The 24651-nt window shown below is 37.9% G+C and overlaps 9 protein-coding genes and 1 non-coding gene across 10 annotated transcripts; 6 read left to right on the top strand and 4 right to left on the bottom strand.

Annotated features, from left to right (window-relative positions):
- The first annotated feature begins 355 nt into the window (after positions 1–355).
- SPOG_00606 (sulfite reductase Sir1) lies at positions 356–5638 on the top strand. Its single transcript, XM_013168781.1, has one exon. It carries the CDS (start codon positions 1003–1005, stop codon positions 5410–5412), a length of 4410 nt encoding a protein of 1469 aa, XP_013024235.1. The 5' UTR covers positions 356–1002; the 3' UTR covers positions 5413–5638.
- A 1241-nt stretch (positions 5639–6879) lies between these two features.
- On the bottom strand, positions 6880–8210 carry SPOG_00607 (SUMO E1-like activator enzyme Rad31). The gene is made up of 5 exons (XM_013168782.1): positions 8055–8210; positions 7579–8007; positions 7375–7520; positions 7217–7316; positions 6880–7167 (listed from the first exon to the last, which is right to left on the bottom strand). The coding sequence occupies exons 1-5, from the start codon at positions 8135–8137 to the stop codon at positions 7002–7004; spliced, it is 924 nt and encodes a 307-aa protein (XP_013024236.1). The 5' UTR covers positions 8138–8210; the 3' UTR covers positions 6880–7001.
- Positions 8211–8290: 80 nt separating this feature from the next.
- SPOG_00608 (CTNS domain-containing protein) lies at positions 8291–9796 on the bottom strand. The gene has a single exon (XM_013168783.1). It carries the CDS (start codon positions 9462–9464, stop codon positions 8562–8564), a length of 903 nt encoding a protein of 300 aa, XP_013024237.1. The 5' UTR covers positions 9465–9796; the 3' UTR covers positions 8291–8561.
- Positions 9797–10112: 316 nt separating this feature from the next.
- Positions 10113–13653, top strand: SPOG_00609 (GTPase Ryh1). Its single transcript, XM_013168784.1, has 5 exons — positions 10113–11166; positions 11220–11379; positions 11521–11632; positions 11705–13010; positions 13067–13653. The coding sequence occupies exons 1-4, from the start codon at positions 11044–11046 to the stop codon at positions 11913–11915; spliced, it is 606 nt and encodes a 201-aa protein (XP_013024238.1). The 5' UTR covers positions 10113–11043; the 3' UTR covers positions 11916–13010; positions 13067–13653.
- Positions 10433–10504, top strand: SPOG_16311. Its single transcript has one exon. It is a non-coding gene; the product is annotated as a tRNA-Ala (tRNA).
- Positions 12501–13986, bottom strand: SPOG_00610 (haloacid dehalogenase-like hydrolase). Its single transcript, XM_013168785.1, has 6 exons — positions 13660–13986; positions 13541–13583; positions 13433–13495; positions 13264–13358; positions 13129–13212; positions 12501–13055 (listed from the first exon to the last, which is right to left on the bottom strand). Exons 1-6 carry the CDS (start codon positions 13705–13707, stop codon positions 12651–12653), a joined length of 738 nt encoding a protein of 245 aa, XP_013024239.1. The 5' UTR covers positions 13708–13986; the 3' UTR covers positions 12501–12650.
- Positions 13987–14147: 161 nt separating this feature from the next.
- On the top strand, positions 14148–18058 carry SPOG_05143 (uncharacterized protein). The gene has a single exon (XM_013169153.1). The coding sequence runs from the start codon at positions 14777–14779 to the stop codon at positions 16223–16225; it is 1449 nt and encodes a 482-aa protein (XP_013024607.1). The 5' UTR covers positions 14148–14776; the 3' UTR covers positions 16226–18058.
- A 123-nt stretch (positions 18059–18181) lies between these two features.
- On the top strand, positions 18182–20261 carry SPOG_00611 (short chain dehydrogenase). The gene has a single exon (XM_013168786.1). It carries the CDS (start codon positions 18262–18264, stop codon positions 19042–19044), a length of 783 nt encoding a protein of 260 aa, XP_013024240.1. The 5' UTR covers positions 18182–18261; the 3' UTR covers positions 19045–20261.
- Positions 19300–21054, bottom strand: SPOG_00612 (ATP-citrate synthase subunit 2). Its single transcript, XM_013168787.1, has 2 exons — positions 20987–21054; positions 19300–20924 (listed from the first exon to the last, which is right to left on the bottom strand). Exons 1-2 carry the CDS (start codon positions 21008–21010, stop codon positions 19470–19472), a joined length of 1479 nt encoding a protein of 492 aa, XP_013024241.1. The 5' UTR covers positions 21011–21054; the 3' UTR covers positions 19300–19469.
- Positions 21055–21974: 920 nt separating this feature from the next.
- SPOG_00613 (heat shock protein BiP) lies at positions 21975–24622 on the top strand. The gene has a single exon (XM_013168788.1). It carries the CDS (start codon positions 22151–22153, stop codon positions 24134–24136), a length of 1986 nt encoding a protein of 661 aa, XP_013024242.1. The 5' UTR covers positions 21975–22150; the 3' UTR covers positions 24137–24622.
- Positions 24623–24651: the final 29 nt, after the last annotated feature.

The raw sequence follows: 24651 nt of genomic DNA, 5'->3' as shown, positions 1-24651 counted from the left end.
GATAGGCACTTGCTTCTTATTGAAACCGTAGTAGGAGGTTGCTAGTACAAGAAAGTTCCAGCAAATGGTACACGATTCCTTCCATAAAAACAATAAAAAAAAAAAGATGTATTCAAAAATAAAGAAAAATAAAAGATACAACAAGCATATAAACATACAAATGAAGGACTTTCGCATCCAAAAAATGTAAACAAACAATTACTTGCCCCACCTCCATATCTTCAATACCAAAGTTTCAACTCCTTATCGCTATTTTTTTTTCCTTAGTGATGATTGGTGGCCGTGTCGCTAACGATCAATGAAACGCTTTTAAATAAGGAGCGCAATGGAGGAAAGAATATGATTGTGCGATGAAAAGCATTTGAACCCTTGACGAACAAACCAATGAACGTATCAAGAAAGGGAAAACAATTAAAATTTTTTTTGTTCACAAAACTGAAATCCGAAAATTTGTTCCAAAAAAACAAAGATGTAAAAACCGTTTCCTTTATCGAGCTTTTGACTATATCCCTTTAGGCTTCTTGACCAAGTAACAAGTCTATTACGCGATAGACCCGAAATTACGACCACGGCAATCACGCAATATACGGTACAATTTCTCAAGAACACAAATCAACGAAATATAAACTTGCCCTCTACCGCAATCTTTCTTTGTGAGTTTTGCTTTCCTTGTTTGTTCGTCGCTTTCCTAAAATATTTGGAAGCAAAGTTGAATCAGAAGGGAAAACCGTAGGAATTGCTGATTCTTTCGGTTCATAAAACGGAACAAACTAGAAATTCTCTTAACTGTGCATTTTGGATTAGAGTCTTATGATTTATTCTATCATTTTCATAGGAATTATTTAAATTCGTTGAATTCTTTTGGTTATAAATTTGTAAAGTTCTAATTTTTTTTCTTTATTTCGATATAATTTTGCTACTGTCATCGCCATTCAAGCAAACAGTTCTATTCTAGTTCACGATTTTTGACCAAGTTGTATTGTTAAACGGTATCTGTTCGCTATGAGCTTAAAAGCCTCCATCGCAAACACGCAGGAAGCAGTGACTCGAGTCGCTTTCCGATGTGCTGACTCCCTCTATGTTGTTCATCCAGCGAATGACAACCTCGATACAACCTTCCAAGAGGCTGTACAAGATTTACGGAAACTTGAGGCCCTTAATATTTCCGGTAAAACCACTTCTATTGTTTCCTTGAAATCTCATGCAGATCCTTTTGCACATATTACTGATTTCTTCTTTGCTGAGCAAGAATCCTTAGTCCCTACTCCTAAACATATTATTTCAGTCGTAGCTTCTGCTGATTCTCTCTTCTTTGCTACCCCCCATCTGTACAAACTCTCTCATCAGCCTGTTGTAGCCCACATCGCTCTGGATCCTACCGAAGCTTTTGATTTTGCCTCCGTACGTGACACAGGATTTGTTATTTTGCTTTCCGGAAACTGCCCCAACGGTACCGAACAAGATGCCCTAAACGACGTCCTTCAAACTGCTACTCTTGCACACAATCTCGCTGTCAGACAGAATACCGGTGTTTTGCACTTTTACAACCCCGTTTATAAGTCATCTGTTGCTTTGGAAGACCTGAATTCGCTTCCTTCCAAGGAAGATTTAGAGGCTGCTCGGGTTGCCGATCTTCCCTCTGAATCCCAAAAAACAGAAGAAGTCGAAAAGTCTTCGTCATATGTCCCCCCTGTTTATGATCAACCAGCTCGTGATGCCGCATCTTATGCTTTTCTTTCTTCACATTCTTTCAAGCCATTTGAATATTATGGTCCCTCAGATGCCGCCCACGTTCTTTTGGCTTTCGGTAGTGCTTCCCCTTTGCTTTCTAAATCTGCCCTTCAACAAGGCTCTGTTGGCATCGTCGTCATTCGCGTTCTGCGTCCATGGTTACCTGACGACCTATTATCCATCTTACCATCCACCGTGAAGCGCCTTGCTGTATTAGAACCCCTCAGCAACCTTCCTCGTAAATGGGACCCTTTGTACTTGGATATTTTGGCATCTGTTGTCTCTGCTAAATCCAATGTTCAATTATTGGCTGTTAAGTATGGTTTGCAATCTTCTGAGCACGTTACAGGCATAGTTTCTGCCGCTATCGAAAACATTAACAACTCGGCTAAGCCTTCTATTGTTGCTAATTTCACTGAGGGTGGCCAGCAGGTCTTTGTTCCCACTCCGCCCGCCATTGAGGATGCCTATCACAAGTTGCTTCAGCGCGTTTTTAAGGCTCGTCTTAATGTCGTAAATGACCCCAATACCTCCAAGCCTGTTGCATCCCCGCGTCTTATTATTTCACCTCAGTTCGCTTTGGGTACTGTATTGGAATATGAAAAACAACGACGCACCTTTTGTGATGAAGTTGCTTCTATTTTAAAAACTGAATCTGCTGATGTTTCAGCAGAATCTTTGCAGGTTCTTTCTAATTGGATTGTCTCTGTCGACAATTTGGAGTCACCTGTCGATCCTGAGCTCGTTGTCGCAGAACTCAAAAAAGATTCGTCCGCTGGTATCAAGTCTTTGCTTGATCGTTCTCACTTTTTTACCAATTTTTCTCATTGGATCATCGGTTCTGATTCTTGGGCTTACGATTTGGGCAACTCGGCTTTGCATCAAGCTCTTTGCCTCGAATCTAACGTTAATTTACTCATTATCGACACCCAACCGTATTCCACCCGTGAAGTCGCTCGTGCTTCTTCACGCAAAAAGGATATCGGTCTTTACGCAATGAATTTTGGCAATGCTTATGTCGCTTCTACTGCTCTTTACAGTTCTTACACTCAAGTCATTTCTTCTTTGTTGGAAGCTGACAACTTTAAGGGTCCTTCCGTTGTTTTGGCTTATCTTCCTTACCATTCTCCCAATGATGATGCTATTACTGTTTTACAAGAAACCAAGAAAGCTGTTGACGTTGGTTACTGGCCCTTGTATCGTTGGACTCCTGCTCTTGAAGATGGTGAAAGCTCCGATTTTCAGTTGGATTCTGAACGCATTCGTAACGAGCTTCGCGCTTTCCTTGAAAGGGATAACTATTTGACACAGTTGACTTTACGTAAACCTGCTTTATCTCAAACTCTTACCCAATCCTTTGGTGCTGATGTCCGTCATAAGCAAAATGTCGATTCTCGTAATGCTCTTAACAAACTTATTGAAGGTCTATCGGGTCCTCCTTTGACAATTTTGTATGCGTCAGATGGTGGTACTGCTGAAAATGTCGCTAAACGCCTTCACAGTAGAGCAAGTGCTCGTGGCTCCAAATGCAAAATCATGGTTATGGATGATTATCCAATTGAAGAATTACCAAAAGAAACGAACGTTGTTTTACTGGTTAGTACTGCTGGTCAAGGTGATTTTCCTCAAAATGGTTTTGAATTCTGGGAAGCATTTAAGAATGCTGATTTGGTTTTGAATAATCTAAATTATGGTGTATTTGGTTTTGGTGATTACGAATATTGGCCTCGTAAGGAGGATAAACTTTATTACAATCGTCCCGGTAAACAATTGGATGCAAAGTTCCAAGAATTTGGAGCCAAGCCCCTTCTTCCATTAGGGTTGGGTAATGACCAAGATCCTGATGGTTGGGAGACTGCTTACAATGCTTGGGAACCTGAACTTTGGGCAGCAATGGGCTTAGACAAGGTTGATATTGATATTGATGAGCCCAAACCGATTACTAACGAAGATATTAAGACGGCTTCGAACTTTTTACGTGGTACTATCATGGAGGGTTTGGCTGACACTACTACTGGTGCACTTTCAGAGCACGATTGTCAATTGACCAAGTTCCATGGTATTTACATGCAGGATGACCGTGATATCCGTGAAGAACGCAAGAAACAAGGCCTTGAACCTGCTTACGGGTTTATGATTCGCGCTCGTTTACCAGCTGGTGTTTGCACTCCCGAGCAATGGTTAGCCATGGATGATATTTCCGCGAAATGGGGTAATAAGACTTTGAAAATGACTACTCGTCAAACCTTCCAATGGCACGGCGTTCTGAAAGGAAACCTGAGAAATGCTATTCGCTCAATTTCTAAAGTATTTTTAACTACTTTAGGTGCCTGTGGTGATGTTGCTCGTAACGTTACTTGTTCATCCGTTCCCGGAAATGAGGAAATTCATGCTCAACTTTTTGAAGCTTCTAAGGAACTTAGCAATTCTTTGCTCCCTACAACCTCATCTTATCATGAAATTTGGATTGAAGATCCGGAGACGGTTCAAAAGAAGAAGATCGCTGGTGAAGTCGCTCAAGATGTCGAGCCTTTATATGGACCTACTTATCTTCCAAGAAAATTTAAGGTTGGTATTGTTGCTCCTCCACATAACGATGTCGACATATATACAAATGATGTCGGTCTGGTCGCTATTACGGAAGGTACTAAAGTAGTTGGATACAATTTAGCTGTTGGTGGTGGTATGGGAACGACTCACAACAACAAGAAAACATATCCCCGTCTCGGTTCGGTTATTGGTTACATTCCTAATGATAAAGTTGTTGATGCTGTTAAAGCCGTACTCATAGTTCAACGTGATAATGGTGATCGTGAAAACCGTAAACACGCCCGTCTCAAGTATACTGTGGATACTCTGAGCGTTGAGACGTTTAAACAGAAAACTGAAGAAGTAGGTGGCTTTACCTTTGAGCCTGCTCGTGAACATGCTCCATTTGTCAAAAATACTGATGATTTTGATGGTTGGCACCAAACCGAAAAGGGCCACTACTGGCGTACCATTTTCATTGAGAATGGTCGTGTTGAAGACAGTGGAGATCTTCTTTTTAAGACAGGTTTGCGTGAGCTCGCTGAGAAGCTTTACAAGAATAACTCCAAGGCCGAATTCCGCTTAACAGCTAACCAACACCTTATGTTGTCTAATGTTTCTTCTGAAGAGTTAGGATGGGTTTCTGAGCTTTTGGCTAATTATAAGCTTGACAATACTGCCTTTACTGGCTTACGTCTTTCTTCAGCGGCATGTGTTGCTTTCCCCACTTGTGGACTTGCATTGGCTGAAAGTGAACGATACCTTCCCAAACTTATTACCAAGGTTGAAGACATCATAAATGAAGCTGGACTTCAGAAAGATAGCATTGTTATGCGTATGACTGGTTGTGGTAATGGTTGCTCTCGTCCTTGGGTAGCTGAGATTGCCTGTGTGGGTAAAGCACCAAACACCTACAATTTAATGTTAGGTGGTGGTCACTTTGGCCAAAGACTTAATAAGCTTTATCGCGCTTCAGTTCAAGAGCGTGAAATTTTGGATCTTTTACGTCCTCTTATCAAGCGTTATGCTTTAGAACGCGAGGATGGGGAACCTTTTGGTGATTGGGTTATCCGCGCCGGAGTTGTTACTGAAGTTAAAGATGGCGGTGCAAACGGCGCTGTTCATGAAGGTGTTTCTCCCGAAGCGTTTTAATATGTCATTTCATGACGGGTTTTCATGCGTTAGTAACATAAAAAAGGATCTAATATGTGAGTTTAATACTTGGTAAAAATTAAAATAACAATTAAATTACTTGTTTTGTGTATCAAATGCATTCGTTATCACTGAATACATTTATATAAAAAGCTATTTGGTCGGATTCTTCATACCGCTGAATATGAACATTAATACTTTTAAATTCATAACACTTTTGAAACCTTATTTCATTGATATACTAGAATGATAGTGAGTATTGAGTACTTGACAGTTCGCATGGCTTGTTTACAGGTCTACTTCCATTTCATTTTAGGGGTAGGCGTGGCCTAAGAATGTTCACTTTGCTTTGGAAGTGTTACAATGGTCCCTTCATTAAACTTATAATATTAGAAATGCTAATAGTACTTGAAAATTAGGGAATATTCATAAGCTTAAAAAATCATCGCATTATACAAAGTAAACAATCAAAAGAAAAATAATAGGAGCATATATAGTCCAAACGTAAACTGTTAAATTGCCTGTCGACCTTTACCTTACACATCTTTAGCTAGTTTATCCAAAGGACATTATAACAACCATTAGTAGATGAACGTTCATTATATTCACACTTCATTTATCTTCCTGTGACAATATATCAAGATAACATGAACTTTTCTATTACTGTTTTATTTATAGAAGATAACTAAGAAAATATGACAGCGTTGCTCAGAGTATATTAAAGAAATCATGGGCAGATTCAGACAGTGTGAATTTTGTCATCACTGCAACAGGTCATATTTTAAAGCCATCATTCCCTTAAAAAAATTTATATAACGCTACAATACAATTCTCTAAAAATTGTTAGTGATAATTTGAATACTAAAATGGAACCCAACAGTAATGCGAGAAATCAGTAAGACTCGAAATCAACAAAGCGGCCACGACTTCAATGTACAGTTGAAGCCTTAAATGTGACCAATTTAGTCCGCCCGTTATGTCTTGGAAACTCATCCTCTTAACGCATAACGTTGGAAGGATTAACTTACACATCACACTACATTTAGTAACGACAGCTATTTAAACTGATAAATTTCAATGAAGTCTATGAAGGGTTAGCGTTGCAAATAGAAAAAAAAAAAAAGCACTAATCAGACAAGGCTGAAACTTAAATATATACAACAAAATTCAACACGAGTTATTCTGCTATATTTGTCGTTTTGTCATCACTTTATATCTTTAATTGTGTTCATTATATACTTACCAATTATTAACTAAAGTTCGGTAAAAACAATAGTAACTAATACGTATGTGTGTAAAAAAAGGGAGCGCGTTTGTCCTTATTTATTGTTTACGTGACTGCTTTTTTTGGTTACGTAGTCCATTTACCGTTTCTTACGAAATTTAACTGACGAGGTTGTTACTGTACGTTGTTGAGAACGCGGTGTAGCAGCACTCACTATAATCTAAACAAACAAATGTCAAAAATGAGTAGCGAAAGAAAGTGGTTAGACAGCGTCTATATATAGGATTTACATAAATAGAGATCTAAATTTTAGGAAGTAATGTTAAAAAAAATCCTTTCTTAGTATAAATAACCAACTCATATATTACAGCATGTATATAGGTCCAGCACTGGTTTCAGCATCATAGATCCAAAGATTATCTATGGGATACTGACGCTTACTTATTGAATTCAAGGCGTCTTGGGCAACAACCCCTCCAATGATTGAAATCACTGGCATCCATTGAAAACTGGAGTTATCAGAAAAGTTGCTTATTATAGTTAATAACATAGCGATACAAAAAAGGAACTAGATCTTACCTTAAAAATCCTTCATTCACAATTGCATTTGAGTCTAATTGCTGTTCATGACACACCTTCTTGATGGATTCCGGGTCTGACTTGTTGTACTTCAAAATTGCTATCCAAATGTTAGCTTGCTTGAATGAACCATTCTCCTCTGTAGCTAATAAACTTACAAAGTATTGCCGGATAAGCGGCAGGTACTTTTTTTGCCAAACGTGGTTTTAGCTTCGAACCAAGAGGGATATCGAGAGCTTCTTGGATGGGTTTTTGAGTAGCTGACAATGCTTGCTCAACTTTTTTATTTTCAACCGTTTTCTCACTGATAAAGGTTAGTTTATATTCTCAGTTAAGCACACGTTGATAGGCCATTGACTTACATTACAAATTCATGATGAACCAAATCTGCGAAAGCGAATCCGTAAAGTCCGTAGCAGCTCGAAGCATAAAACGGACGCTGACAAGAGCGACATAGAGAATTTACTTTGCAGAACTCTTCGTACTGAAGTTGAGTTGCAATAACCATCTGAAAAGAAGAGACTGTGCTTTCAGATAGCTCCGCAACTGGTGTATCCAAAGAGGAAAGTTTTACCAGAGGGTTGAGTTCTTTTAATTTTTCTATAAGGCAAGATATCTTGGACTTTCCTATGTCGGACTGTTCAACAAAGAACTGGTCAAACACGTCTTGTTTTTCAACAGAACGAGTGTCCTGCAAGCATAACTCTCCAATGCCTGCCAAAACTAAATTCTTTGCAATTTCATTCGATAAAGGAGAAGCTGTAATTAACAAAACTCGTGATTGCCTTAGTCTAAATAACGTTGGTTAGGAGTTCTCATAGATCAGCAAAACACTTACGCATGTTGCGCATTGAAGCCCCAAAGTCTAATTTGTCTATCATATAAAGCAATTTCTTCAGAATTCATGCCCTTTTTTTCCATGTTCACCCGGTTCAGTTCATATGAGACGTTTGGTCTCAACAAGCTCTTGTCTTCCTTTGCAATAGCTTTCAAGTAGAGTCGTATGTGGCATCAAATGACCCAGAAATTGCTACGTTTTCTAACCAGCATATTTGATAATTTTCTAAAAAAAAATGAAGCATATTATTAAAAACATTTATAATTTCACGACTATATAAGATTTTGCAATTCCTCAACTGATGATAAAAGAATTGTTAGTTTAGCATTTATAGGAGGTAAGCATTTATAAATAATAAAGCATTATAAAACAATAAAAAGGAGCGTGTAAGGAAATGAAAAAACGATTGGACTTTTGAGAATTCTAAGAAAGAAATCATATTCACAAAGGTGTCGGATAATTACATATAATTGTCGGTGATGAAAAGTAGACGATTCATAGACGTCTTTAAGGACCAGTTTCTTCTTCCAACACTCTTACAGCACGCTGACACTCCTCTTCACGTTGCGCGGCAAAAGCCTCTTCTTCTTGTTTGGTCTTTTTGTTTTGTAGGTGGTAGTAGAAACATAAAGAAAGCAGAACTGCTTGTAAAGTTGCGCTGACAACATACATCATATATGTAGTCCAGTTTGTACCAGGAAGTCTCGACAAAAGGTAACCGATCAAGAAGCCACCAGGAGTTTGTACCACCATCATAGGAATACTTAAAGCGCCATGGGACCTATGGCGGACTGTTGAAATAAATTGAGGGATGTATTGGACGATTGCGCAGAAGGAAGCACTAAAGCCAAGGAATGCTGCCCAAGCTAAGTTATAAGTTAAAACGGTAGCAGATAACAAGCAAATGCAAAGACCCCAGGCAAAAATGGCTAGTAAGCCGTAAGAAGTTCTACGCCAAGTTTTGCTTTTCGTGATACTTAAAGGTTCAGGAATAGGCTCACCGTTTTCATCATCATCGGAGACGAAATGGATAGGGCGGGGAAGGTACATCCAAAAGGATAGCAAAACGACTCCCATTGCCATAACCTGAGAACCGACTTGCATCAAACCGGTAGAATTGGCAAAGCACTGGCGCTTGGAGTAGAATTCATGGCAGCATCTTGTTAATGGAATGACTTGTAAAGTGATGACGTTGGCAAGAGCATTCAATACACCTATGTAGCCTAAGCCAAGGTAGGAAAAGCTAAGACCCTTGGAAGTTCCAAGCTTTACAATTCGGTATACCTGAAGCAAATAGGAAAGGACGAGGCCAATAATGATAACTATGGCTGATACAAAACTTGTTACAGTAGCCAAAGGGCACTGTGGCTGCTCATCATCGAGAATGAAGCTCCAAGACATCGTACGCATATACGGCCCACGATTCGAATGTTAATACACCAGTTAGCGAGACAATTTTTTGTCTACTATCTCTAAGGTAAGGAATAGATAGACAATCCAGCTGGGAATCGAACAAATCTAACAGATCACGGTACGAGCTTCAAAAGGGCGGTACAGGAATCGAATAAATGCTGTTTATCACGTGTAAAAAAACTATTGTTAAATGAACTACTCTTTTTAAAAAACCAATTTGTACCTGAGTGTGAATTGAAAGCAGGCAACGTTTGGTGGACGGTAAATGGTGGTTGGAAGAATCTGTAAGTTTAAGTCCTAATTAAGCGACTTTGACGCGGGGCAATGAATGAAATGAAAAGGAAGAATATGAGAAGATAGGTATAAAGAAAAAAATGAAAGGAATCGTCTTATAAAAAAAAACAGCCGATTTCTTTTGCACGAAATTGTCTTTTGGTATAAGAATTCGTCATTAAAGTGTAAATAAACAAATGAAAAAAAATTGAACGAAGATATGTACAATTGTGAACTTTATTGACATATGATCATTTCTTTTTCATTTAATGAATTTTTATATGAAAGAGTCTACTCGTCAGTGACAACGAAAAAGTGTGAAGAAGAAACATTGCCAATTTTTTTGTTTCTCTGTCAAAAAAAAAAAATTCCTTTGTGTTAAATGAACACGCAAGCAAGTTTTAAACTATCTTTTCTTCTTACTTTATTTAGTAACTGTATTCTTCGTAAACCCGTACACCTACCATCAACGAAAAAAAACAAAATTCACTTTGTTTCTGAGTAGCGTTCAAGAACCAAATTAGACTAAATAGCATTCCGATCACAATAGTGAATGAATCCCATGAGACCATTTCATGGTTGGACGCTTTGTTTTCGAGTAATTTCTCATTTTTCCTCCATCCTTCCATTCACAGTCACCTCCCGCATTTTTTCTTATATAACAGTTATAACAATGCATCCTTCTAAGTTTCGGGCATATGATGCAGTGGTAGCATGCTCGCTTTGCATGCGAGTTGGCCTGGGTTCAATCCCCAGTGTGTCCATTTTCCTTTTTCAAAGGCCATTTGATCCATTGTTTTTATTATGGATTATTTCTTTTTGCTGGGAAAATAGAGGAACAGTATATAAAAATTAAGCAGGAACCTATCCATTCTTAGCTTCGTCTACTGGTTCTACAAATACAATATTAAATATACATATATTTTGAGTGCTTATTCTCATCACGTTTCAGTATTCCTTTTTCCATACACACACTTTGACTTTGTCAGTTCTCTATATCAAGGCGTTGGACGTTCTTCTACTATTTTTAGTTCTGTTTACCATACCCTTGATCCTAATTGTTTCACAGACAAGAAGCATCTCGTCAAATTTAAGCTTATCTTTAAGCTAGGTCAAATATTTAGCTTGTTTCCCCATTCCGCAACGGTATCGTTGCACCACCTTATTTCAAACTTGCTTTCAACCACAACAGGAAGTAAAGCTCGAGGCAGACGACTTCTTTCCTTCTCATTTAACGGTTATATTTTAGTTTCAGAGGATTGACTACGCGAACCTTGCTCTTTTGACTTAATAGATATTCTAAATGTCAGACAATTATTCGTTTTCGTTGCGTAAATACAAGCTTGTCTTTTTGGGAGAACAATCCGTCGGCAAAACTTCTTTAATAACCCGGTTTATGTATGACCAATTTGACAATACATATCAGGTATGGAATGAATGAAATAAATTGAAGTGATTATCTAATTTCATCACACTTAGGCTACAATTGGGATTGACTTTTTAAGTAAAACGATGTACTTGGAAGACCGCACTGTTCGTCTACAACTTTGGGATACCGCTGGCCAAGAAAGATTTCGGTCTTTGATTCCTTCATATATTCGAGATTCTTCTGTTGCTATCATTGTTTACGATATTACAAGTATGTGACCAAAGAAAGCAAAGCATCTCTGCAACCTTTTGGCAGACAAGCAAACATACTTGCTATGGTGTTTGTTGAAGGATTTAAAAAAAAAGAGGAGTGACATGTTTAATGATGAACGTTTGCTAATCTTCCTTACAGACCATAATTCCTTTGTGAATACTGAAAAATGGATTGAAGATGTTCGTGCTGAACGAGGTGACGATGTAATTATTGTGCTTGTCGGCAATAAAACAGATTTGTCAGATAAAAGGTATGTCATGTTGAAAAGAAGCATAGAACTCCCTTTTCTTATGGACCCTCTTTTTTTGCTAATACTTTGTAGGCAAGTTAGCCAAGAAGAAGGAGAAAAAAAAGCAAATGAACTAAAAATCATGCATATGGAGACTAGTGCCAAAGCTGGTTATAATGTGAAACAACTTTTCCGAAAAATTGCTCAAATGCTTCCTGGAATGGAGAATGTTGAGACACAAAGTACCCAATTAATTGATGTAAGTATTCAACCAAACGAAAACGAAAGCGGATGTAGTTGTTAAGTGAAATTTTTGACCTTTTTTTTATTTTCCCTCTCGCCTCTACGCCCAAATACGTCAAAAATGTTTCATGAATGTGTTTAATGGATTTTATTACATTTTTACATATCTCATTTTAAGGTTGGCTTTGACAATCTTTTCATTGCTTTCAACATTATTTTGTCAGCGCACAGATATTTAATGTACGATACGATGAGAAAACCCTGCCTTCTTTTCAATGACTTTGATGGTTTTTATTTAAATATTCACCAACCTAACCTTTGTCTACATCCCAATTTCTGGTCAAGTACCTTCGTTTTTTTGCTTTAGGTTTCCTTTCACCGATATTTTCAGGAAAACTCTGGCTTTTCATGATTGTCTGAACCCGATAGGAAATTCCTTCCACCCCAAAGCCTTTTTTATTTTTCTCTTTTTCCTAAAAAAAAAAAGGACCTTTCTCTTTTTTACTGATTTTATTTTCTATGTATTTTGTTTTTCTTTCCATTACATAGAAAAATGTTATGATTATGTACACTTTAATAGTTTCGCCTGTTTTTTATACTTATCTAATTATCTTCCATGAACAATGAAACAGACATTTGTATATAACATGAAACACAAATTAATTATAAAGTAACGCTAAACAAGGAAACCTTTTAAACAAATTTTTTCTTCTAAAATCCAAAATAGGTGCGTCAAGTCTTGCGACCTTTCACTTTTTTCACATGTATAGATATAGATTATGGGTAAATATTTTGTTCAAGCACCCAAAAGGAATTTCTCTGGCTGAAAATCTTCTAAACTCATTAAAAATTCACACTGATCATCAACAAGTTCTTTTAATTGATCACGAAAAAGATTGAGAATCGCAGTATCGGGAACCCAAATGACATGCATACCGGCGGCCTTTGCACTCTTTACGCCAGGAACGCTGTCTTCGAAAGCAATGCAATCGCTAGGAGACAATGCGGGGAGATTTCTCTTTCTACGGTTTTGATTAATTAAGTTTAGAGCTTGAAGCCAGATGTCAGGGTGGGGCTTTCCACGGTTAGGAGGAATGCGAGGGTCATCACCAGTAATAACATTGTCGCCGAATTTGTCAAAGGCATGACGAAGATGGTTGGTTTTCATTTGATAGTTTGCGGTATTGGAAGAGGTAGCTAACTAAAATAAAGAAATAGGTTAGTCATGGAAGGTTGAAAGGCTCGTTCGAAGAAAAAAAAAAAGAGTAACTTACTGCCATATCGATGTTCTTTGTGTTTAAAAACTGGAGAAGAGCTTCAGCTCCTGGTAACAAGGTCATGGAAGGCCAAAATTTGGCCTGTAAATGGGGATTAGTTTAAGAAGGTAGAAAAGAAAACAAGATGCGTACACGAATGACTTGCTGCTCGTCAACAAATTCTTGGTTTGTCATGGGGATCTTGGACCAGTTGATTACAACTTCAGCAGCTTTTTCCCCGGGACGACCTGGAACAGGGTAAGCAAAGAATAATAGGACTAACGACCATGACCAGCGAAAGCCATCGCTTGAAACTGCTTACCCATCATTTGAGCCTTAATGGAGAGAGGCAGCGGACCCTTGCCATAACGTTCCAGTAAATGATCTGCAGGAGATGTTAGTTTGAATACCATATTGACAAAATCCATACTAGTAGTTTTGGTTAAGATGGTTTCACTATCGACAAGAAGGCCCTATGGGTAGTAACGGTTAACTCCTGAAAAAACAAATTACCATCAAGCGATATTTAAGGGAAAAAAAACGACATACATCCATATCAAACAAGCAAGCTTTATACATGCGGTTTTGAGCAGACATGTTATGATAATACTCAAATAGTTGCGAATGGAGAAAATACAATGCGAGTGTAAGGAAATCGAGTAGTAAGAACAAAAAGAAAAAGTAAACAGAGGGCCTTTATTTTGAAATGGACTTAAACTACGAAGATCAACACGAACGAAACGCGGTCCAATTTCAAAGTTCCAATAAAGAGAGTATGACAACGAATTAAGTGTGGTTAATTTTTGGAAAAGAAGAAAAAAAAAAAGCTTCAAATGTTAGGTAAACACCTATATTAGCAGCAATTTTTTGACCCACTGGGAGAATGAATTGACTTTCAGAATGTTTAGCGACATTTAGCTTACTCTAAGGGACCGCCTGTTATTCCAGATAGTGAGCAGGAACAAAGTACGATAAAATTAGTTGCATAAATTGGAACCTGTCATTGTCATGAGAGGTGTTTTGTTAATATTATATATATTACAGTACATTATGATATAAGGATATTGCCGAGTTATAGCAAATCCATCAGAGTAAAGGATGAGATATTCATGAACGATTTAAACGTAATAGACACCTTTCGGAACGGAGACTTTTCAGACAAAGAAACTATCAGCCACAAAGAGCTACATAGCGTTGACCATATCTGCAAAGGTATATAAACCTTTTCAGCTTACACACTTGAACTCAGCAAATTGGAAGATTCGACTGGACATTAATAGCTTCTATACACAAAGTACAACCTAATTCCATTCATTAATAAAACGATACAATTGCTTATTCGGTTGATATTACATTATTATATGGTGTGAGATTTCTACCGTGGCATTGAGCTATAAAAATTGTACTATAAATCTCGCCAACTAAGCGGATTGCAACATTCCTACTAAAGTGAAGCTAGAGCATCAATTGAATTCTTACTTAATAGGAAAATTAACCGTCGCTTACTCCATTCGCAGTTTCTTCAAAATTCTTGGTTTTATTCCTGGGATAAATATCTTCCTGACGGAGTGGGATAGCTGATTTGAAATAGAAACAGGACTTGAGTTTATTCGAATATAGACTTCGACCACAGATTGCTAGCTACGTTCACCAAAATTAAACACAGATGAGTGAGATGTCTAGAAAGAAGGTTAGTCGAATGATGCAGATGGATAAGAAAAATGAAGAACAACAACAGAAAACAAGGAATCTATTAAAACCATTTTCCAAACTATTCGAGGAACCTCCGAAAGTACCTAAACACTCAGAAAATGACTTAGAGATTAAATTGACAAGGGAATTACCAAAGTACAACCCAAAATTATTACATTATAATAAAAGGGAACTATCATGCATGAAAGAAGAGATGCAAGAATTATTAAATCAAGGAAAAATCCGTGAAAGTTCCTCCAAGTTTATGTGCACTCCTCTAATTATTCCAAAAAAGGGAACAGATGAGTACAGAATGGTAATCAATTATAAGCCTTTGAATGTAATAACAAAGCGAGATAATTATCCATTGAATAATTTAGAACAATTTATTAGACATTTAGGCGGAGCTAGAGTCTTTACAACGTTACTTATAAAGGATGCCTATCAACTGCTCAGAATAAAGAAAGGTGACGAGCACAAGACTGCTTTTAAAACCCCATTTGGAGTTTACGAATATATGGTCATACCGTTGGGATTAACCAATGCTCCGGCACATTTTCAGAGATGTATCAACAAAGCGTTATTGCCGTTTCTTGGCGTTTTTATTATCGTTTATTTGGACACCATCTTAATTTATTCTTCTTCAAAGAAAGAACACCAGAAACATGTGCGAGAAATATTAAGAAGATTAAGGGAAGCTGACTTATATCTGGATCAAGAGAAATGTTGTTTTTTTCAGAACAAGGTTAAATTCTTAGGCCATCTAATTTCAGAAAAAGGAATGGAAGTCGATCCCGAAAGAATTCAGGCCATTATAGACTGGCCGGTACCTGACACTTTTAAAAAGCTAAGATCATTCTTAGGTTTTGTTAATTATTCTAGGCAATTTGTGCCGAACTTATCAAAATTATCTAGACCTTTGTATGACTTATTAAAAAAGGATGCTAAATATGAATGGACAGATCGGCAACAACAAGCTTTTATGCAGATCAAGCAAGCATTTGAAAATTCTTCTATTCTCAGACATCACGACCGAACTAAAGAAACTAGATTAGAAACAGATGTTTTTGACCATGCTATAGGAGCTGTCGTGTCTCAAAAACAAGACGATGGAATATATCATCCGGTTGTATTCCATTCAGCATCACTTACAGGACAACAACGAACTTGGCCAACTTGGGAAAAGGAAGCCTATGCAATTATAACAGCTCTTAGAAAATGGCCCCACTTGCTTTCAGACCTAGATAAACCTTTTCATATTTTGACTAACCATGAGGACTTAATATCTAGAATCCGCACAGATGCTCGTTTAAAAATGAACAGGTGGACTTCAGAGCTGGATTGTTATATTTTTGACTCCTATTGTCGACCTAAACGAGACAACCGACACCATTTCTCGAAATCATCTAGCAACAGAAGTTGATCATGTAGAGAGCATCGTGGATTATTTGAGAATTGAAAATCGACAACACAGGAATTTCGAGATACTATAGATGGAGCAAGTACTAATTCCCAATACTCAGTAGGAGACGGGCTTCTCATAAACAACAATCGAGGACAGATTCTCATCTCAAAAATTCAGCAGTTAGTGCAGATGTATCATGACCGACCCCTTCAGGAAGACATTTTGGCACAAAGCTCACTGAATTGAATAAATGAAAAGTTTTATTGGAATGGCATGACGGTCGACATTCAAAGTTATGAAAAAAATTGCGATATTTGCCAACGACATAATACAGGAAAAGATCTATGGTCTGAGATTTTTGAAATATCATCAGTACCAGATAAACCTTGGAAGAATTTCTTTATGAGTTTCATCATAGGATTACCATATTTTCAAGGCAAGGAGGTTATTTTGACCGTCGTGGAATGTTCTACTAAGATGGCCTTGTTTATTGCTTGCAACGCATCAGCCTTGAAGTGAAATAATTAATTAATATATTCAAAAAAAAGGCTGTTTACATATATTCAGATAGAGAACGTGTCTTTGTTTCCGACCAAATGGAAAGAATACGTAAGATCATCACATAAACCTCAGTCCGCCGACGATTGGAGACAATATGAATGCGATCATTCGTTGCACCTTACTCTAACAGTAGTTGAAAAAAAAAACATATTTTGGAAAATTATCTTCGTTGTTACGCCCAAAAGAATTAGAATAATTGGGTAAATTATCTTCCTAAAGCCCAAATGGTTGTAATTCAACAGAGCATCCTGTTACACGAATCGCTCCTTATGCTGCTTTCTTTCGCTCTCCAGCCATAACAAATGATCGGGATGCGTGAATATTTGCTGAAACAGGGACATCCTGTGTATTGAATTTCGGTAATATCACTAGTGCTATGCAAGAAAAACCCAGAGAAGTGAATAAAAAAATATATGGGGAGTTATGATCAAGACAAACTTTGGAGTTTTTGAAGCAGACAACTGGGTACCAGGATGAAGTGGTTAAGTGGGGTATTTTTCATCAAAAGAAAAAATAGAGCCCACATTTGCCAGTCTTTGTATCTCCTAGCTAGTTTACCAGGCTTGGACATTACTATACATACCTTAATCTTATCGTAAGTAAGTAATTCCAAAGTATATCTGGCTTAGTATTGAATTCAAAAAAGTGGATTTATTCTACTTAAGTTATAATCATACTTTGGGAGTGATATTCCCATGGTAGATATGTGGTAACATAAACGAAGGGAAAAATGGAAGGCAGCAATGAATAGAGAGCAGTAGCAAGGAAAAGTCAATTTGGAACGATAACGAAACAAAGATATTCTCAGAAAGGTACTTCTATAAGAAACTGTATTGCTTGGGTAGTTATTCATATTACTTGTGTTTACTTACATCATGATACGCGATGATTCAACCTCAAATAGGCAACCGAACATTTTGTTTGATGTAGAAGAAAATCGCTTCAAATTCGGAAATTTTTAAATTGGCCATTTTTCTACTCGAGTTAACGATGTTATAAAAAAAGCGACTCATAGTAGCATCGGTTACTTTACAGGTCGCAAATGTAGTAAACAATGCAAAAGAATTACATCTATAAGTCACCACCAGTCATAATTCTTTGCCTGTTTTTTCTTTGATTTAATTCTTCGATTTATTATTTCTTCGTTACGCCTTAACTAGGTAGCACTGCAAAATGTTTGCTGTAAGTGTTTGTACTCCTCAACAGAATTTCGAGAAAAACCGACTTTGATATGAGATTATCGTAAGAAGTACACTGTAGTAGATCCACGAAAACTATGAATAAAACTGGAAATCCAAAAGTGAAATCATCGTTTGAATGATCATTGTCGCATAACATCATTACCTTCAACATCATTCTCAACATCATCATCATCATCATCATCATGAATATTTCGATGAAAAAGAAAGATATAAATAGTCGCCCATTTGCTCATAAATCGGCAGTATTTTTAATTTTTTTTTGAAAACTTTCATCCCACATTAGAAACCAAAATGAGTCCTCCTGCTAAGAACATTAACGAGAGAACTGTCGTTGATCTTTTGAGCTTAAAAGGAAAAAAGGCCCTTCTTTACGGATGTTCTAAGGGTATCGGCTTGGACGTTGCTGAAGCTTATGCCGAAGCTGGGGCTAGTGTAGTTATTACCTACAATAGAACTAATGCCGAAGACCAAGCCAAGAAGATTGCTCAAAGACATGGTGTTGAGGCAGTTGCACTTAAATGCAACGTTAGCGATTCCAACGATATTAAGAGTGTCTTTGACCAGGCTCTGAAAAAGTTTGGTCATATTGACATCGTCGTCGCAAATGCCGGTGTTTGTACCAACAAATCAGCCGCTGAGATGACTCCTGATGAGTTTGCTAAGGAAATTAACATCAATCTTAACGGTATCTTCAACATTGGACACGTAACTGGTCCTGTCTTTGAGAAGCAAGGTTTTGGTAGCTTTATTGCTACTGCTTCTATGTCAGGTACCATTGCCAACGTCCCTCAGAAGCAATGCGCTTACAACGCTTCCAAGGCTGGTGTGATTCATCTTTGTAAGAGTTTGGCTGTAGAGTGGGCTCCTTTCGCCCGTGTTAACTGTGTTTCTCCTGGCTATATTTCAACTGACATGACCGGTGGAATGCACGATGAATGGGTTCCCTACGTTCCCTTCCGCCGTATCGGTTACCCTAAAGAATTGACCGGTGCCTATGTATTTTTGGCTAGTGATGCTGCCAGTTATGTGTCTGGCTTGGACCTTATCGTCGACGGTGGTTACACTGCCATTTAAAACACGAGACCAAGAAAAGAACGTTTATAGGTTATTACCTACCAACCCATCTTTCCATCTTTGTTCCGTTAACATTTTGATTCCTTTGTTCAACATGCAGGCGATTATTTATTATTGATGATGAATATGACGATAATAACTATCAAAACCTGAAGATTATTCAGAAAAAGTGCACTTCTTATGGATAGCATCTCTTAATTGATAATCTTAATTATTATTATTTTATATGCCGTTTAAGTTGAAAAACAGTAAATACTCAATTTCTTATTTATTTTACAACATTTAGAAAATATCTACTATATCCTTTCTAATTTAGCATCAATTACTTAAGAGGAAACAGATTTTATACCAAAAACATACATAGAAAATTTGAACAAACAGTCTCATACTAGCCATACATTGCGAAATCATACGTTTCAAGGTTTTTAGGCCATCTGCCATTCTGGCTCCACAGGTACCTTGCCCAATCCCATAGGGACAATACCACTAATGTGGCATTCTGGTCCATACACTTTCAAGTTAAGGTTGTGCTTTTGGCCGGCCTCACGAATTACACGGAGACCTTCCTGATAATTGGGGCCAGCACGACGAACCCATATAGAGACTTTATGTTCATGCAACTTGTCTTTGAATTCGCCTAAAGCTCGAGAAATTGCACGGAATGTTACAGCAGGCGAAGTGAAGTTAGCAATACCACCACCAATGAAAAGGACTTTGCCCTCGGGATGAGGTTTGCCACGAGTCATCAAGTCCAAGACTGTCTTGGCATACTCATATGTTTGTCCATCCGTAGGAGCTCCACTGTATTCACCGTAGTTAGCTAATTCATCTGCAGCACCGTTCACAGCAACTGCATCAGCATATACCACTGAGGCACCACCTCCAGCAACAAGGTTCCAAACACGACCATTGGGGTTCATTATGGTCAACTTGAGGGAAGCACCTGTCTTGGCATCAAGCTCTTGAACATGAGCTTCTTCTTTGCTCAAGTCACGACCAAATGGAGCAGGAAAAGCCATGGGAGGACCATAATCAGCTGTAATCGGTTCAGAATCTTCCTTTTCAGTTTTGATGCCTAATGCTTCAGCTGTGCGAGCAACTGCCCACTTAGCACCGCATTCAAACTCGGCAGTTTGGTCAAGCTTGGCAGCAAGATCTAAATAGTAAACATCGGTACCGGAACCAGTAGGAATAACAACCAAAGGATTGATCTCCAAGTATGTAAATTGACAGTCAACATAAACTGAGTATAGACGGATAATGAAATCAACAAGGGAAGCATGTTGTTCCTGGGGAACATTTGAAAGAAGAGAAGTAGCAATTTCACTACGAGAAGGAAAATTCTCGAGAAGTACAGGAATCAAAAGCTTTTTAGCCTTTGCATCCACATCACCAACATCGACACCACCTTCATTGCAAAACAATATCCAATCTCCTTCACGCACAGAATTAATGTTTATGTAATATTCTGTTTCAGGTGGATGAGGGACGAAAGGTTCTACCAAAAAGGTACTTAAGAGTCCAACAGCATGTTGGACTTGTTGGGGTTGGCCAGCACGTTCACGAATCCATTCTTTGGCCTCATCCCAAGTAGCATTCAATTTCAAAAGTCCAGTTTTACCACGACGTTTAATTAATTGGTCTGGCTTTGCAACAAGTTTCGTTTCAAGGACCCAGGGATGTTGACGAGTCACTTCGGCAAAGACATTATCAACAACTTGCTTATAGGTAGACGAATTCGCAGGAATTTCATCATTAGGAACTGGAAATTGAATATGAGCAAGGCGAGTATCGGGATTAGTAGAAGGAGTCTTGTATTCTTCCTTCGAAATGCTAGGAGACTTGTTCAACCAATAAGCCAAAACGGCCTTACCATCAAACTAAAATTCGTTAGTAAATAAATACAATTCGTCCAAATGCGATGTCTCTGCTGCTCTTTTACCTCTCTAATGGATTTTGCCGACATTATGGAACTGGTCAGCAGTAAGAAGCATTAAGAGTATTTAAGACGGAAATACGAGGTGTTTCGTTGATTTCCCCAATATTACTTTATACTACGTGTAGGATAACGTAAAAAGAAGAATTTCTTTCTTTCTTCATCCAAATAAACAGAAAAAAAAAAGATGAAAATTACGAGTTCTTCTTTGGACAAATTGTTTGTACAAGGATGTTTTCGGTTCCCTTTGAATTATCAAATCCTAACCAAAAACCAATTGATCTATCACATTAAAAAAAATGTATGAAAGATATAGACTAGAGAAGTTATGACCGCTCGTTTGCTCGTTTGTTTGTTTGTTTGTTTGTTTGTTTAGTATATATGACAAATTTGATGGTCGAAATGAAATGACACATTCATAATAGTGGAATTGAAAAAGGCGCTCACCTCAACTATCGTAGAAGATAGAACTATGCTTATTTGATTTTCGTCTCTACCTTGTACATTTTATGAGTTGTTGATTTTTATCTGATTCACCCGCACAAACCAACATGGAAACATCACAAGGATTGAAATGTTTGAACTAGAACAAATAAAAATATCATGAAAGAATATCAAATGTACTAAAAAAGTATTCTACAGCATGAAAGAGGGTATCGTTCTTAAAAAATTACTCCAATGCATTTCTATGTGAATATTATTGCATTCGTGACACTGTATGCTGTAAACCAATTATGATACATATGGCTTCCCTTTGGAAAGTAAATCATGAACAGGAGCCTCTTCCGTGATTATGACTTACTTCTTTTTTGCTGCAGAGCATTGTTTTGTTTACCTCTTTTCAATAAAGTTTAAGAAGCGAAATCAATTCGTTGCACTGCTTTATGTTTATTTCTCTATAGAAAGAAATTGTTCTGGAAGATACTAGTAAACGACAATGTGACTGCTCTCATATGTTACTTAGCGGTGTTTTAACTAGTCTATAAACACTTACCACAAACCAACACGCATTTCTCCAGATAGATTATATATACCATTAAGCTTAAAGGTTGCGCAGTAATTAACTCACTAATTAACTGTTCACTTTTTTAAAAAAATCAAGTCTTATTATTGGTCTTGTTAGAGAAATAAAGAATTTCTTCAATTTATAGGCTGAATCATTCTTTCAAAATGAGGAAGTTTCAGCTCTTCAGCATTTTCAGCTATTTCATAGCTCTGTTTGTTTTTTTGCCTTTGGTTTTTGCCAATTCTGAGAAAAATGAAACCGAAAACTATGGAACTGTCATCGGTATTGATCTTGGTACTACTTACTCCTGTGTGGCTGTTATGAAGAATGGTCGTGTCGAAATTATTGCCAATGATCAAGGTAGCCGTATTACTCCTTCTTATGTTGGTTTTACTGATGAAGAACGTTTGGTTGGTGAGGCCGCTAAGAACCAGGCTCCTGCCAATCCCGAAAACACGATTTTCGACATTAAGCGCCTTATTGGTCGTAAGTTTGACGAGAAGACTATGACTAGAGATGTCAAATCTCTTCCTTTCCACATTATCAATAAGAATAACCGTCCTCTCGTTGAAGTTACCTACGGTGGTAAGAAGAAGGATTTCACTCCTGAAGAAATTTCTGCCATGATTCTTGGTAAGATGAAGCAAACCGCTGAAACTTACCTTGGTCAACCCGTCACCCACGCTGTTGTAACCGTTCCCGCCTACTTCAATGACGCTCAACGTCAAGCCACTAAGGATGCCGGTACTATTGCTGGTCTTAATGTTATCCGTATTGTCAACGAACCTACTGCCGCAGCTATTGCCTACGGTTTGGACAGAACTGATGGTGAAAAACATATTATTGTTTATGACTTAGGTGGTGGTACCTTTGATGTTTCTCTTTTGTCCATTGACAACGGTGTATTTGAAGTTTTGGCCACTTCTGGTGACACTCACCTTGGTGGTGAAGACTTTGACAACAAGGTCATCAACTACTTGGCTCGCTTGTATAACCGTAAGAACAATGTTGACGTTACTAAGGACGCCAAGTCCATGGGTAAACTTAAGCGCGAGGTCGAGAAGGCTAAGCGTACTTTGTCTTCTCAAAAGTCGGCTCGTATTGAAATCGATTCCTTTTACGATGGTAAAGACTTCTCTGAAACTTTGTCTCGTGCCAAGTTTGAAGAATTGAACATGGACCTCTTCAAGAGAACCTTGAAGCCCGTTGAACAAGTTTTGAAGGATTCTGGACTCAAGAAATCTGAAGTTGATGACATTGTACTCGTCGGCGGTTCTACTCGTATTCCTAAGGTTCAAGAACTTTTGGAGAACTTCTTCACTAAGAAGGCTTCTAAGGGCATTAACCCCGATGAGGCTGTGGCTTACGGTGCCGCTGTTCAAGCTGGTGTTTTGTCTGGCGAAGAGGGAAGTGATAACATTGTACTTTTGGATGTTATCCCCTTAACTTTGGGTATCGAAACTACCGGCGGTGTTATGACTCAACTTATCCGTCGTAACTCTCCCATTCCCACTCGTAAGTCTCAAATTTTCTCTACCGCAAGTGACAACCAGAATACCGTTTTGATTCAAGTATTTGAAGGTGAACGTACGATGACCAAGGACAACAACCTACTTGGTAAATTTGACTTGCGTGGTATCCCTCCCGCTCCACGTGGCGTTCCCCAAATTGAAGTTACCTTTGAAGTTGATGCTAACGGTGTTTTGACCGTTTCTGCCGTCGACAAGTCTGGTAAGGGCAAGGCTGAGAAACTTGTTATCAAGAATGATAAGGGTCGTTTGTCCGAGGAAGACATCGAGCGTATGGTTAAAGAAGCCGAGCAATATTCCGAAGAGGACAAGATGTTGAAGGAGCGTATTGAAGCTCGTAATGGTCTTGAAAACTACGTTTACGGCTTGAAGACCCAGTTCACTGATAAAGAACAGTTGGGTGGCAAGGTTAACGATGAGGACAAGCAAGCTGTTTTGGACGCCGTTGAGGATGTTATTGAATGGCTTGAGGTTGAAGGTGCTGATGCATCTAAGGACGAAATTGATGATCAACGCCAAAAGGTTGACACCGTCGTTCATCCTATCACTCAAAAGCTTTACTCTGAAGGAGCTGGCGCTGGCGAGGAAGATGAGGACTTTGATGATGCTGATGAACTTTAAAATATTTGATGTGGATTCATCGTTCAAAAATTTTCATGCACTAATATGACACTAAATCTTAAAGAATATTAAGGTTTCGAATAATTTTATTAATGTTTCTCTAGAAATGATTTATGATTAAATCAGTTATTTTTTAATGAGTTTAACTACAGCATTCATTCTCTTATTTTTTTTGAAAGCTGGATAACTGAATTAGCTGTCCGTCCGTAATTAATATCAGTGCATGTTATTCCTTTTCTGAACGATCACCCTTGGAAAGCCGTTAGCTTGGTTGATGTACTTTTTGCCAAGTTAACTGGTGCTGAAGTTATCTTTGCGAATAGTACGTATAATTTAGCTAACGTCTTTTGAGTTGTGAATCGTCTAGAACCCAGTCTAAGTCGGAAATCGTGTATAACAATTCATTCCTTTGTTATTAGCATGAAGAGTATTTAGTCTCTAATTAAAATAATACATTCTTTTATCTTTTATAAATATGTGAGCCTGTATTTTCATTATATATTCATGAAAGCAGT

The sequence above is a fragment of the Schizosaccharomyces cryophilus genome, assembly GCF_000004155.1.
Source record: "Schizosaccharomyces cryophilus OY26 unplaced genomic scaffold supercont4.5, whole genome shotgun sequence".
Lineage (NCBI taxonomy): Eukaryota > Fungi > Ascomycota > Schizosaccharomycetes > Schizosaccharomycetales > Schizosaccharomycetaceae > Schizosaccharomyces > Schizosaccharomyces cryophilus.
Note: the sequence above shows the minus strand (reverse complement) of the source record. Positions and strands in the feature narration are given on the sequence as shown.

Coding starts and splice junctions, on each gene's coding strand:
- SPOG_00606 (XM_013168781.1), top strand. CDS start 1,003: ATGAGCTTAAAAGCCTCCATCGCAAACACGCAGGAAGCAGTGACTCGA.
- SPOG_00607 (XM_013168782.1), bottom strand. CDS start 8,137: ATGGAAAAAAAGGGCATGAATTCTGAAGAAATTGCTTTATATGATAGA. Junction 7,521..7,578: donor GTTCATCATGAATTTGTAAT/GTAAGTCAATGG, acceptor AACCTTTATCAG/TGAGAAAACGGTTGAAAATA. Junction 7,168..7,216: donor GTGAATGAAGGATTTTTAAG/GTAAGATCTAGT, acceptor AACTATAATAAG/CAACTTTTCTGATAACTCCA.
- SPOG_00608 (XM_013168783.1), bottom strand. CDS start 9,464: ATGCGTACGATGTCTTGGAGCTTCATTCTCGATGATGAGCAGCCACAG.
- SPOG_00609 (XM_013168784.1), top strand. CDS start 11,044: ATGTCAGACAATTATTCGTTTTCGTTGCGTAAATACAAGCTTGTCTTT. Junction 11,167..11,219: donor AATTTGACAATACATATCAG/GTATGGAATGAA, acceptor CATCACACTTAG/GCTACAATTGGGATTGACTT. Junction 11,380..11,520: donor CATTGTTTACGATATTACAA/GTATGTGACCAA, acceptor TCTTCCTTACAG/ACCATAATTCCTTTGTGAAT.
- SPOG_00610 (XM_013168785.1), bottom strand. CDS start 13,707: ATGTCTGCTCAAAACCGCATGTATAAAGCTTGCTTGTTTGATATGGAT. Junction 13,213..13,263: donor ACGAGCAGCAAGTCATTCGT/GTACGCATCTTG, acceptor CCCCATTTACAG/GCCAAATTTTGGCCTTCCAT. Junction 13,056..13,128: donor CAAAGAACATCGATATGGCA/GTAAGTTACTCT, acceptor TCTTTATTTTAG/TTAGCTACCTCTTCCAATAC.
- SPOG_05143 (XM_013169153.1), top strand. CDS start 14,777: ATGAGTGAGATGTCTAGAAAGAAGGTTAGTCGAATGATGCAGATGGAT.
- SPOG_00611 (XM_013168786.1), top strand. CDS start 18,262: ATGAGTCCTCCTGCTAAGAACATTAACGAGAGAACTGTCGTTGATCTT.
- SPOG_00612 (XM_013168787.1), bottom strand. CDS start 21,010: ATGTCGGCAAAATCCATTAGAGAG. Junction 20,925..20,986: donor CGGCAAAATCCATTAGAGAG/GTAAAAGAGCAG, acceptor AACGAATTTTAG/TTTGATGGTAAGGCCGTTTT.
- SPOG_00613 (XM_013168788.1), top strand. CDS start 22,151: ATGAGGAAGTTTCAGCTCTTCAGCATTTTCAGCTATTTCATAGCTCTG.